This window comes from Propithecus coquereli, unplaced genomic scaffold (genome assembly GCF_000956105.1).
Source record: "Propithecus coquereli isolate 6110/MARCELLA unplaced genomic scaffold, Pcoq_1.0 Scaffold14, whole genome shotgun sequence".
Taxonomy (NCBI): domain Eukaryota; kingdom Metazoa; phylum Chordata; class Mammalia; order Primates; family Indriidae; genus Propithecus; species Propithecus coquereli.
This window is the reverse complement of record NW_012138302.1, coordinates 13,851,559-13,865,612: the sequence shown is the minus strand read 5'-3', so window position 1 is coordinate 13,865,612 and position 14,054 is coordinate 13,851,559. Positions and strand designations below refer to the sequence as shown.

At 52.0% G+C, this 14,054-nt stretch overlaps 1 protein-coding gene across 1 annotated transcript in view; it reads right to left on the bottom strand.

The window, feature by feature from the left end:
• CDCP2 (CUB domain containing protein 2) overlaps positions 1-11,160 on the bottom strand; it is a 15,994-nt gene extending 4,834 nt beyond the window's left edge. Inside the window, 6 exon segments of the mRNA XM_012639339.1 lie at positions 318-363; positions 434-571; positions 574-941; positions 1,897-2,232; positions 4,710-5,057; positions 11,082-11,160. Of these exon segments, the coding sequence (XP_012494793.1) occupies positions 318-363; positions 434-571; positions 574-941; positions 1,897-2,232; positions 4,710-5,057; positions 11,082-11,160 (1,315 nt within the window).
• Positions 11,161-14,054: the final 2,894 nt, after the last annotated feature.

Sequence of the window (14,054 nt, the reverse complement as noted above, 5' to 3'; positions counted from 1 at the left end):
CTCAGCCTCCCAAGTAGCTGGGACTACAGGCATGCACCACCATGCTCGGCTAATTTTTTCTATATATTTTTAGTTGGCCGATTAATTTCTTTCTAATTTTAGTAGAGGCGGGGTCTCGCTCTTGCTCAGGCTGGTCTCGAACTCCTGAGCTCAAACAATCCCCCCGCCTCGGCCTTCCAGAGTGCTAGGATTACAGGCGTGAACCACCGCGCCTGGCCTCAATCAGTATTTCTGAATGACACAGCAGGGCTGGTAGGCATCTCCATGGTTATACCAATTGTTGACCATAATCAACATTACCATGTTTTGCCTATTACCTCTGGATACAGGGATCAACCACAGTATAAGAGGGACCAGGGACCCCTGGGGAAAGAGCCCGATGGGAGAGTCAGGACTCATGGAGTTAGGAGCAAGAAATGAATAAGGGCCGTACTGGTACAGCCTCAAGAGTCCCAGGAGTCGGCCGAGAGGTAGGCACTGGGGTATACCATTCCCGGGGGGCAGGACAAGCTGGTGGGATGGAGGAAGGAGGCTGCAAAGCCTCCCTCCCACCCACCAGCGCACCCACGCCCTCAGCCCTGGCTGACCTCCGATGTAGGCCACAGAGAAGCCCCTGCGGGTGGTGCTGCGGTCCGTGTGCAGCAGGAGCAGGAGCTGGTTGTGGCTTGAGGTGACGGGTGGCGGCAGGTGGTGGCCACACCAATTCCCTAGCAGGGGTGCCTCCTCACTGGCCCCGTCAAAGGCCGCCAGGTGGTCAAAGTCACAGGTCCTGGTCAGGCTGTTGGGCTCCTCCAGGTCCATGTCTAGGAAGAATACCTTAACCCGGTAGCCGGGAGGCAGGCGGATGGTCCAGTGGCACCGGATGTTGTTGGGGTAGGAGCTGGGGTACTGTGGGCTGGAGAAGTTGCCTCGCACAGCCACGTACACCTCCTGGCATTCTCCTGGGTGGGCGAGGGCGGGGTGGAAGGAGCAACGGTGAGGAGGGGCAGAAGGGAGAAGTCACCCTCTGCAGTTACAGCTGAGGCCACGGGCACTACGGGGGTCCTAAAGCCACTGATAGTTTGTGGGCACATGGCCAGCACCCCAGACCGCTGATCCCGAAGCTGACTTTCAACTGAAACTAGCTGAGAGCTGGGAACCTCATCTCAATTGACAACTCCCTTCAAGAGTGTTAGGAATTCAATAATAACACCTAACACTGTCCTCAGAGCTAACCCCGAACGCCCTGGCTTGACGGACAATGAAGTTCATGGCCTGGCCTCTCCCCTTTTTGGTTGCCCCACCCACCCCTGCACTGCCGCTTTACCAAACATCTCCTGGTGCTATGAGCACACCAAACACGCTCTGTCCTCCATGCCTTGCACATGCTGTTCCTCCTGCTAGGAACACCCTTCCCTTCCTTCTGCCTCTGGCTAACTCCTTCAAGGCACTGCTCAATTCTCTCCTCCTCTAAGTGGTCGTCCATGCTTCTTACTCTTAGACTGCACAGATAGCAATGGGCTCTCCTTGTTGGTTTCCTCATCCATCTCCCCCATTAGACTTTGAACTCCCGGTGAGTTCATTCATTCATTCGTACAAATAGTAATTGAGTACCTACTAGGCGCCAGGTACAAAGATAAGCCCATAAAGAACTCACAGTCGGGCAGGGGAGATTAACATGCAAACCACATACAGAAGTGGTAAATGTTAGAACACACTGTGAACAAGGCTTCTAACAGGAGTCAAAGGGAGGGATTAATTCTGAGTGAATCAAGAAGTCTTCGCAGAGGAGGTGACATGTTTATGCCTTGGCACTGGCCAGGCAGGGAGAGTGCAGAAAGCCCAAGGCCCTTGGGGGCAGGAAATTGTGACCCCACAGTGTAATGGGGAGGCAAGTGGAGCCACAGCCCCTCCTACCTGAGAAGTAGTAGGCCTTGAAGCCCCGGCCTCCAATGTTAAAGTCGGACTTGAAGACCACCTGCAGCTCGTGGCCCAGTGACACAAGGGTTGGGGGCCGGGTGCTGCCACAGTAGTGGTTCCCGCGGGCAGGGCCAGGCCCCCCAAGCACAGCCACATAGTCATAGGTGCATTCTTCATTGCCCTCCACCTGGAAGTCCACGAACACCAGCTTGATGGTGGCGGGGCCGGCAGCCCGGATCACCCAGCGGCATTCTACGTTGTTGGGGTAATTGTTGGGGTACTCAGGGCTGGTGAGGGCCCCCGACAGGCTGGTCAGGACACCACCACACACATCTGTAAGAGAGCACACTTGAACTGACCTTCCTCTCTCCCTGCGGCTCCTGACCTCCTCGCTTGGGGACCAGACACCAGGCATCTCGTGGGAGCCTCACTGCCATCCGCTGAGCACTTGCCGAGTGGCAGGCACGTGCTAGCATTCAGCACCTGAGCCATCCTTTAAAATCTGCCTGGTAACCCCACAAGGGACTGGCTGTTGTTTCTTCGATTTTACAGTGGAGAAAATGGAGGTGCAGAGAAGCTGTCTGAGTTTGGGTTTGCCCAGGGAGACCCTGAGACAAGGATTTGAGTGCAAGGAGCTTACTTGGGAGATCCAGGGGACCCCAGGTGGGGAGTGAGAGAGTGAGACAGGGAAGGAGAGGTGTGGCCAAGCCAGCTACTGAGCCCTGCTGGGGACATGTCAAGCACAGACGTCAGAGTGGCATCATCCCAGGTGTGAGGGACAGTCCAGGCTGAGGGCTGCTGGGGGCTGAGGGTGACCTGCTGAGACTTCAGAGAAAAATCCTCCAACAAAGAGATGTGAGGTTGGTGGGAGCACACTGCAGTGGCAAGGCCCCAGGGATGTGGTCAGGGCCCCGAGAGCAGGTCACCTGGCTGGTAACTGGGAAAGTGGGATCTGAACCAAGGAAGACTAACTGTAGAGCACTGTGTAGCCTCTGCAAATGACCCTTGTGACCCTCGCTTTCCACTGCTACCAGGCCAGTGGGGCACAGAGGCCGGGGGGCTTGAGTTCAGGAATGTGACCAAACCTCCCTAACAGACGAGGAAACCGAGACCGAGAGAGAGGATCTGATGAAGTAGAGGTTGGTGTGACATCTGAAGATAAGTGGCCTCCTCGCTCTGCCTTATATTAGCTATGTGACCCTAGGCAAGTAACCCAGCCTCTCTGAGCTTCATGGGAACATGAGAAATTATAAGACCTACGCAGCCTGATCCACTGAGCTCAGACTCACGAGGAGGCTGAGAAGATGCTGCCGAAAGTGATTGGGGGCCAGCTTGGACAACGCAACAATGAGGCAGGGGACTTGCTGGCAGTCACCAGCAGGGCGGGTGCACTCAGGACTCCAGAATCTCACCCCGTGGCATGGCTGTGTGACCGGAGCTCTGTACTGGGCATCTAGGGACTTGGCCTCTTGTCCCAGCACTGGCCCAGCTGTGTGACCTTACAAAGGCACATTCCCTCTCTGGGTCTCAGATTTGTCGTTTGTGAAAGGAGAGGGCAGATTTAGACAGTCTGCGAGATCCCTTCCAACACCGCCAGCTTTAGCAGAGGCTTCCAACTGTGCTCTGGGGCTCCCCAGCGGACACCCTGGCGCACCTGCTGACATCTGGGGCAAATTGCATTCTGACGCGGTAGTTCAAACTATCCTTTAATGTAATTAAACGACAGCACCCGCAGTCACATATCTTACGTGTAAAAATTTAACTCATTGGAGACCATCGATATTGACTTGTGTTTTCAGTGGTTAGCTTATAAGAAGCAAATGTTAAAAATATAAACTTACAAAATAAATGCATACCGCTAAAACATCGCTGTTACCTCTTTTGTATATCAGGGATTAATGTAAGGTTCCGTTTGATATAAGGGTATTTCTATTTTTTTAAATGTTGGAAAACATGGCCTATGATATTATGACTTTGATATCCTGACATTCTAAAAATCTAAGGGTCTAAAATTCCAAAAGCATGATCAGATCAGCCTATGATTCTTGTGTTTTTAGCATTCTACAATTCTATGCTTCTAAATGTAGCAGGGACCAGCTGTCCCACCTGAGTCCCCCAGGATTGCTGTTGGTGGGCTCTGTGGACCAGGAGCCTCTGTGGCTGTCCACTGTTTGAGCTGACATGATTAAGGCCTTCGGTTTGGGCTTTGGGAGGAAAGAGGAGGTTTGCATCTGTGCACAGAAGCCTGAGGACAAGGAGGAGTGAGATAAGGAGAAGGGCAAGAGGAGCAAGGCCTCTGTTCCCTCCACTAGACTGAGAAGCAGGTGTCAAGCCTGGTTGAGGGAGAGAGGGAGGGGTTAGGGACCCATGATATAAGAGTCACCAGCTCCACCCACACCCTCGTTAAAGGATGTGGGCGGGGATTCCTGCGCTGCAAAGGAGTGAGATGCTGCGGAAAGCAGTAGTAGCAGCAGCAGCGGGGGCAGCAATGGTGTCCTCCCCTGGGGCCTGATGCCGTGACATGGGGCAAGAAGGACAAGGGTAGAAGAGTGTGAGAGGCCTTGTTCCTGAACACGGTGAGACCCTCTGGGGGCCCCAGGAGAAATGCACAAGATTACAAGAGTGGTCTTGGACCTTGAGGAAGCTGCCTTTGCCCCATAAGCTGTCCCTGAGAGCAGGGCCATGCAAGTTCCTTCCAGAGCGGCCTGCGCGCTGAGATGCCAGGAGCTTGCAGGTCTCACCTGGCCCCACTGCTCCCCTCCCACCTCCACCCCAGGGCCAGCCTCTCCACTGCCAAGTCCCTCCTTGACCTTTCTTGTAGCCCGCAGAAAAGCCGCGGCTGGCCACGTGCTTATCCGAGTGGAAGACGACAGACATGACATGCCAGGAGGAGGTGAAGGGCGGCGGGGGCACCTGGCCACAGAATCTCCCCAGCAGGTTGCCCTTGTCCGCCGAGGCCCCGTTGTAGATCTCCAGGAAGTCGAAGTCGCAGGTGTCATGGTACTCCAGGTCAAAGTCATGAAAGGTAAGCAGCACAGAGGACCCCTCAGCCACTACGATCAGCCAGTTGCACTCCGTGTTGTAGGGGTATAGTCTAGGGAAGTTGGGGCTGGAGAAGTTTCCAGAAGGTGCCGAGAGCACACCCCCACATTTGACACCTGGGGCAAGAGAGAAGGATGGTTCGGAGTGAGTGCTGGGGTCTTGGGCACCTGTGGCAAGGCCACACAGCTGGGTCTCCGGGACGGGGTGAGAGAGCACAAGGCCATGGCCCTGAATCAATTCATTTATTTTTTTTAATTTGTTCATGCATTTACTTATTCTTCAAGTGCTTATCAAGCATTCTTTTACTCATTCAACAAATATTGGTTGAGTGCTAGGCACTGCTCTAGGTGTTGGGGTTACAGAGTGTTGCAAAACACTCAAAGCTTCCTGCCCTCATGGAACTTAACATTCTGGTGGGGAAGACAGACGGTAAACACAGTAGATAAAATAGCAAATAAAATAGTGATAAGTGCTATGGAGAAAAAGCAAGCAGGGAAAGGAAATAGGAAGAGTTGGGGTTGGGCCTTTTATTTTGTTTTGTTTTATTTTATTTTATTTTATTTTGAGTCAGGGTCTCGCTCTGTCACCCAGGCTAAAGTGCAGTGGCACAATCATAGCTCACCGCAACCTCCAACTCCTGGGCTTATGCAAAGGGATCTTCCAGCCTCGGTCACCCAAGTAGCTAGAACTACAGGTGTGCACCACCATGCCCAGCTACTTTTTAAATTTTTTGTGGAGACAAAAAGTTATGTTGCCCAGGCTGGTCTTGAACTCCTAGACTCAAGCAATCCTCCTGCCTCAGCTTCCCAAAGTGCTGGAATTAGAGGTGTGAGCCACTGCACCTGGCTTGGGCCTATAATTTTAGATAAAACATTACTATATGCTAGGCTCCAGATATGTGCGGTAGGGAATTTAAAGATTAATAATAATAGTAACCTCTGAGTGAAAATGTACACAGTCTATTGCAATGTTAAAAGGACATTTTTATATGTGCATAGTTGCTTGTATTTAACACAAGAAAACAATAGAAGGAAACTAATAAGAATAATTCTCTGTCAGGGAAGTAGTAAAAAGAGGAGAGGAAGCTAGCGTGACTGCTGGGCCTCTTTAAATGTGCCTTTGACTTTGTAATCACATAAAATAATTTTATAGAATTTTAAAAGATCAAAATAAATTTAAAGTAACCCCTAAATATCCAAAACTAAAACAAATAAACGTAACTGTTTATCAAGTTGGAGGCACAGTTACATGGGGAAAAATGATTTCAAATGACTTTGAAATATGTTTTTTTTTTTTTTTTTTGAGACAGAGTCTCACTCTGTTGCCTGGGCTAGAGTGCTGTGGCGTCATCCTAGCTCACAGCAACCTCAAACTCCTGGGCTCAAGCGATCCTCCTGCCTCAGTCTCCCGAGTAGCTGGGACTACAGGCACACGCCACCATGCCTGGCTAATTTTTTCTATTTTTAGTTATTTGGACAATTTTTTTTCTATTTTTATTAGAGACGGGGCCTCGCTCTTGCTCAGGCTGGTCTCGAGCTCCTGAGCTCAAACGATCCACCCGCCTCAGCCTCCCAGAGTGCTAGGATTACAGGCGTGAGCCACTCGGCCTGGCCAGAAATATGGTTTTTTTTTGACTGTGCATTCCTAGTAGGGTTTATCTCAAGGACAAAATGAACTGCAAAGAAATCTTAAACTATATTCAGCTCACTATTAGTAATAATATTAAATATTGTTATTTTGAAAGTACCATATATATTAAAATAAAGCAAATAAGTATGTTAATGTCAATAGAAATCAAGATTTTCAGTGCAAGAGAGACAAATATAAGTAAAACCCTTGTGATCCTTAATTTGAATTCAAAGTATCAATACGGACTTGATTGATTTTTATTTCTAAAAAAAATTTAGTCCCTAGCTCTTGTTTACTAGAAAGACCTAGAAGGAATGATATCCCAGCAGCATTTTACATCCCTAGGCTTTAGGATTATTCTGTCCAGCTAAAATGAACCAGGGCTCCTGAGAGAAATGGCTGGTACCAGGTCTAGGACAGGAAATACACGCAATATACTTAGATATCTTGCCATGCCAGACAGCAAAGAAGCTGCCAAAGACTGCTGGGATTGTGTCAAAAGACACAGGAACCTACTTGAAGGGCTGGCTAAAGAAGGTACAATCTGAGCATCAAAAAAGAGTAGTGATTGCAGTGGATTGCAACACATCAAATATTTTTATAAAAACTTGTGAATTCATAATGCAACTCAAAGAAATTAAAAAGGAACTCATTGGTTTCTTGGAGAGGTTGCTGGGGCACTGACTCATTTTTTTTTTTTGAAAATTGGTTAATAGAAAGGAAAAGAAATTAAACATCTACTTGGCCTTTCTTGTATGGACTGGATTTCCGGATAACCAAATAGCTGGTGAGAGAAAGTGGTTATTTACAGAAGATTTCAGAAAGAATAACAGCATTAGAAAATCATAATTTTGCAAACCCTAATGAAATAGTGGATCTAGACAACATCCTCAAAGTCTGTTCTAATCACTGAGTAAAAAGTTAATGAGAGGTAAAAGCCTAGATGGCTGGTATATAGGCATTCCCTGTACAATACTTTCAACTTAGCTGAATGTTTGAAAATTTTTATAATGAAACAAATACCCAAGAAGTTAACTTAATAGGGAATTTTATAACAGATAGATCAGGCTGACAAGCCCTGAACCCACAGATGAATCTTAGCATCAAAGTGGAGCACAGGTGCCCTCCTGATGTGATGTACACACGCCACCTATAAAGTCTTCTCAAAAAAAAAGGAAGCTGAATCTCATGGTCTCTGGATGTGTGTACAAGCCAGAGTGAACATGGAAGTTAGAGAACAGTTTAAATGACACTGTAGGCCGGGCGCGGTGGCTCATGCCTGTAATCCTAGCACTCTGGGAGGCCGAGGCGGGTGGATCGCGCTGGAGCTTCACCAATAAATGATGGGGGGTGGGGAGGAGGCACAACTCTTACATTAAAAGAGTCAAATATCAACCAAATGCAGTGTATGGACTTGTTTGGATTCTGATTTGAACAAACCAACTGTAAAAAGATTTTTTTTTGCATTAATAATTGGGGAAAATGGAACATGGACTGAGAGTAGATAAAATTAAGGAATTATTATACCATTATAACGGTACTGGGGTTATATATAGTTTTATGTCTTTCTGTGTTAGGGATATATCCTGACATATTTATGGGTGAAATATTAACAATATGACATCTGAGATTGGCTTTAGACTTCTCCACGCTCCCCCAGTGGGGATGGGTGGGATAGAAGAAACCTGACAGGCAGAATGTTGGTCATGGTTGAAGATGGTTATGGAGACACAGGGATTCATGATACTATTTTCCCTACTTTGTGTATGTTTGAAATTTTCCATAATTAAAAGCCTTAAAAAGTAGCCAGCACATTCTTGGTCACCTTCTCAGCGAGGCCGTCCCTAGCCACCCTGCTTACAGCTGAGGCCCTTTCCCCACCCCTGGATTCCGTCTTTCCCCTTAGTGCTGTATTTTTCTCCGTAAGCATTCATCACCTCCTGACATGCCGTTTATGTGACTTGTTTATTTGGTTCATTGTCAGTCTCCCTCCACAAAAACGTAAGCTCTATGAGAGCGAGGGGTTTGGTCTGTTTTGTGTCCTGCTGCATCCCCAGCACCTGGCACAAACAGACGCTCAGGGTATACTTGCTACGTGAATGAATGAGTGAATGAGTGAATGATCTGATGGAATCCTTACGACAGCCCATGAAATAGGCAAGTCAGGTGCTATTGACTCATTTCACAGATGAGAAAACCGAGCCCCAGAAAGGGAAGTTACTTGCCATGGCTGACATCTATTGCTTTGGTCCGCCCAGCACCCCTTCTTCCACCTCCTGCAACAACACACCCTTCTTTTAGACACTGCTCCCCTCCCTTCCCTCCATGTGGTAACCCTCTCTCCTCCTCCCTGCCCCAGGGTGGACGCATGACTCTAGCAGGCAGTTCTGGGGCTCCCACCACCTCCACATGACTGATTCGCAGGGTGGGTGTGTGCTCCGGGCCGGGCCAGAATGTCTGGACGGGAATCCTTTCCCTCCTGGTCCCTAGGGCGAGAGTGGGGGCCCTCAGTGGGACTGTGCTCGGAGCTTATGGACAAATCCTGTCCTCGGACTGGAAGAACAATGTGAAAAGTGGAAACGACCCTGGTGCCAAGAGTCCCTGGCTGCCAGGATCCCTGAGCCCAGCTCGGTACACTCCTGCCCCCGCCGCCTACAGAGCCAATGCATTCCTCTTTTTGCTGAAACGCATCCAGGTTGGGTTTCACTTGCAACCAAAGTCATCCTGAAGAATACACTTGACTAGAGTCCCTGTAAGAGAAGACGCTTTGGCCAAACATGTGCCCTGCACCTGTCCTGTGCCGATTCAGGATGGCCCCCTCCCAGGAGAGCTCGCAGTGGGGTGGGGGAGGGGAGTCAGGCAAATGAGACGAAGCCACACAGTGTGGTTGTGCTGAGGCCACACGGGGGCTCTGGGGTCCGGGGCAGGGAAGCCAGCCTTCATGGGGCCAGTGTTAGGGAAGGGGTAAGACTCACAGAGGAGGTGATATTTGAGTTTGACTAGGATGAATGAGGTGGTTTCATCGGTTGGGGAAGATCTGGGGGCAGAAAATGGCGTGGACAAGGCTCAGACACACGACGGCTTAGCCTCCGTGACCTCAGGCACGCATCTGTGAGGGGGTGATGACGCCTGTGAGCTGCGGCTGTGAACGCTGACAGGGTAAAGGCTGGGCAAAGGCCGCGCAGATGCACACCTGGGTCAGGTTATCGACTCCCCGCCCGGCCCCTGCGGCAGGACAGGGCAGGAATGGCGTCTTATCCGTGCCTTTATGGCAAGAGGACAAAGGGATCTTCTGTCCAGAGACTGTCCTTGTCCTTCCAGGCCCTGCCCATGGGGCAGGAAAAGCTGCGAGAGCGTTAGAGCAGAGCTCCTCAGCCCAGCCGCCCGGCACCAGCACAGGCTGAGGCCTCGTCCACTGCGACCTGGCCAGGCACGCTGACCCCAGGGTCACCCCAAGGCTACTGAAGCCCTGGTGGCTGGAATATAGGAACTGCCAGCTCCCCCCACCACCCAGGCATGGGTTGAGACCCTGCGTGCCCATCCCCTCTCTGCCAGCGACCGGGTGACCGGTGAGTTACATACGATTCCTCCCTGAGCCCCACTTAAGCCTGCAGGAAGTGAGACACTGATGACTGTTTGCCGAGCCCCCACGTACGTGCATGCCCCTTGTAGGAGGGGGAATGACATCACCCCAGCTTCACAGACAGGCACACATCGCTCAGGTCAGAGCAGCGCACAGCCACCTGGGACCACAGTGCAGGTGGGAGCTCTAGGAGCCCCAGTGAAGGCATCTCTGAGGTTGTTGGAGGGATGTGGAAGGCTTCTTGGAGGAGGCGGCACTTCATCTGAGCTCGAAGGATGAGCCAGAGGTTCTCAGGTGGAAAAAGAGAAACGAGACCTTCCAGGCAGAGGGGCAAGCAGGGCTTAAGATCCCTGAGGGCGAGGCATCTCCGGAAAGGGCTGCAATTCCCCTGCCAGAGCATGGGAAGCCCAAGGGATGTGGGAAACTGAGGCTGACATGGAAATTGGGGCCAGGACTCAGAGGGGATTGAATGCCATAATAAGGAACTTTGATTTCACTTGGCTGGCAGTGGGAAGGACAGCAGGCTCTCAGGAGGAAAATAAAGACTCCTTCGCCTGGCAATAAACCTTTAATAGTTGTCTGGACTATTCCCTTCACCCCCGGGAGCCATGCAGCCTTGGACAGGTGACTTAACACCTCTAGCTCTTGGATTCGTCATCTGTAAAGTGGGGGACTAATGTCTCCTTTGAAGTTTGTTGTAAAGATTGAATGCAATCATATATGTAAAACATCCAGCACGCAGCAGGCACTCAACAAATATTGTCTTCGCCTATCTCAGAAACAAATGCATTCTCAACTCAGCCAACTCCCCTGAAAGGGGCTCCTGCTTCCAGTCTTCCCACACAGAAACCTCCCGGGACCCTGGCGGCCCTCCCCTCCCCTCCCCTCTCCCCTCCCGCCAGGTCCTGTCTGTCCCAGGAGCACCTACCTTCCATGGCTTGGGCCCTGGGGCCTGGGCCCAGCAGGGCCACTGCCAGCAGCAGACAGGACCCCAGCTGTGCCAGCATTTCCTCTCCGGGGCCCCCACAGGTCTGCAGAGCTTGGGCAGGCCCGGAGCTGAGGGTCTGCAGCAGGGGAAAGGGAGGTGAGGTGGAAAGGGCCTCCAAGTTAATGGTGGTGTGAATAATTCATCGGCCCCTAGAATTAGTAAGCTGATCTCCAGGTGCTTCCCTCATCCACTCTAAGGTGACGGATCCAGTGTCACCAGTTTTACACGTTCTGAGATCTGCACTGGCCACACGGTATCAGGAAGGGAGGCGAGAGGGGCTGGGAGGAAATTGGGTGGTGCAGAATGAGCATACATTTTGGGGCCAGGCAGATCTGGGATCGATTCAAGTTCAGCCTGTAACTTGCCGGACAACCTCGAACAAGTCATTTACCTCCTCTGGGTCTGGGTCTTCTCGTCTGTCCAATGGGGCTGCTCAGCCCCGCTGCTAGGGCTGTCGAGAAAATGAAGGAGATGACACAGGCGAAAGCCCACAGTAGGTGCTTGCTGCAGGTTTTTCTTGTCCCCACCCTCGAGGGAGCCGGAAGGAGTCTCAGCATAGTGGGACAGATGGGACTGCTTCCTTCAGACACGAGAATTTAGCTCGGAGGGAGAGGGAAGGAGTTTGTGGTGGACGGCTGTTGTGGACGGATGAGGGAAAAGTCTTTTTCGTGGAAGACTGCAACAGGAATAACAGAATTGGAAAATCGTATTGTGCGACTCCCGATGCAATTGTGGATCTGGGCCACTGTGCAAATTCTGGCCAAGAATAGGAAATGTTCGTCCGTTTACTGATCCCCAAGCTTGAGCATCACTATGCGCGGGGCCCTGAGCTAAGAGCTGGGGCTGCAGAAATGCCCCAGGGGCTCAATGTCCAACAGGAAGTAGCATCTTTCTTTTCCTCTGGAGTCTTTTGAGTTGGTCCAGTTCGGCCCAGCATGCGTTTCTAAGCTCCTTCTCTGTGCAGAGCCTGCTCCAGGCGTGGGGGCTTGGGGACAACATGGCACATTCCTGCCCTCCTAGGGAGGCACCTGGGCTCTGGTTTCTACAGACTAAGGTCTGAATCCTGGTTCTAGCCCTGCCTGGCTGTGGGAACTTGGGAAAGTAACCCAACCTGTCTGAGGCCAGCTCCCTGGGTTGTGAGATAGGAGCTATAGCGGCAGCCTGCAGTTTGCCGTGAGGGTGGGAAGTCTTAGCTGGCGCCTGGCACAGTGCATAGGAACATGTATGATTTTGATTTACCCTGGAAGAACCCAGACATCCATCTGCCAGAACACATGTTGCCTCTGGCCCACCCTTTTGTCAGGAGGTCCCCAGGGAGCCTTTGCCGCAGGCACAGGAGGCCACGCAGGTGTTCAGCAGAGAGAATTAGGAATGGCTGGGCCTGCAGGATTGGCTCGCCTGTTGGGCTTGATAGGAAAGAAAAGTTCTGCTATTCTGGGCAGCCTGAAGAGATGGGAGCTTTCATTAAACACCTACTGTGTGTATGAGAGAGGGGGCAGGGCGAGGGAGCCAACCCAGCGCTGCTGGGTGCCGGGCATGGCACAGGCGGCCTCACATAGCTCGCGTGGGTGTCACCTCCGGTTCTCACAGCACACATTACACCCCCCAATTGACAGACGAGGAAACGGAAGCACAAAGGGTTTGAGCCACTGTCTTGGGTGGAGTGTCTCACAAGAAGACTCCGTGACAAGTAGTTGTAGTTTATTTAGGACATCAGGAAACACGGTGGGGAGGTGAGGCAAGGATGGGAAAGAAGCCAGTTGAGAGTGTGTTGGTGAGCGGGTTGCCACCGTGGGTACATCCAGGGGCGGTGTGGACCATGCCCTAAGTTGTGCCGCCCGAGGGGCAGGAAGTCGTGTGCTTATCCACCAACTCCCAGCTGCCATTAGTTGAAGGCTGCTCCGAGGGTATCACCTCCCAGGCATTTCCAACCTGCACGTGCACGGCCCGGAGGCCCTGAGGCAGACAGTGCAGGGGTTGCGGCGGAAGCTGTCTGCTCGCACCGACTCAGCCACCACCCGTCATTCCTGTGTCTACTCCCTGGACTTGACATGCTCCAGAATCACCCGCCTCTGAAGTATTTGTCCCACTCCCTGAACAGCTGCCTCTCTTCCCGGCACCCTCATGCAGCCTTTCCAATCAGACCCCCTCTATGGAAGCCACCAGAATGGCCCTTGGGCCCCTCAAGACCCATAGTCCCCAAACTGCACTGATCACGGCCCCCAACACGGAGCTCGTCTCTCCTCTGGTGTTTCGGCATGACCAGCCCACAAAGCCAGCCATGTAGGAGCCCGCCTCGACTTCCCTCCCCTCCACGCCCACACCCAGTGGTCGCACTGGAGCCTGGTCACCGCCTCCGCCCCTGAAATGACTCCTGAACCCATCCCGACCCAAGCTCCGCACCCTCCGGCACTCCCACCGTAGCCTCCTTGTGGCCTGAGCGTCCTGCTCCGCCTGCTCCCTGCCCACCCCAAAGGCACTCTCTACTCTGACCTTTCTGTGCCATGGTCTCTCTGACCATGTCACGCCTCTGTTCAGGACGAAATCCAAAGTCCTCTGCTCGGCATTCAAGCCCCTCGGGTCACCTCCCCTCCTTGAGCTCCACACCCCGGCCCCGACATGTCTCTCACTTCCCTGCACATGTTGTGCCTGAGCCTGGATTGCCCTGCTTTCTGCCCCACGGGCCCTTGATGGACTCTTAACCTTCAGAACAGCTGTCACCTCCTCCAGGGAGTTGTCCTACCCCACCCCAAGCTGGAAGAGTCCCTCCTCGCTGGGCGCACCCCTAGCGAGGACAGGTGCACTCTGGCCGGCTGGTTTTTCTGAGAATACTCCTTGTCTTCTTGGGCTGTCATTCCAGTGCCGGGGTACAGGGCTTAGCCCAGAGCACATCCTGTCACTCATCTCTGTCCC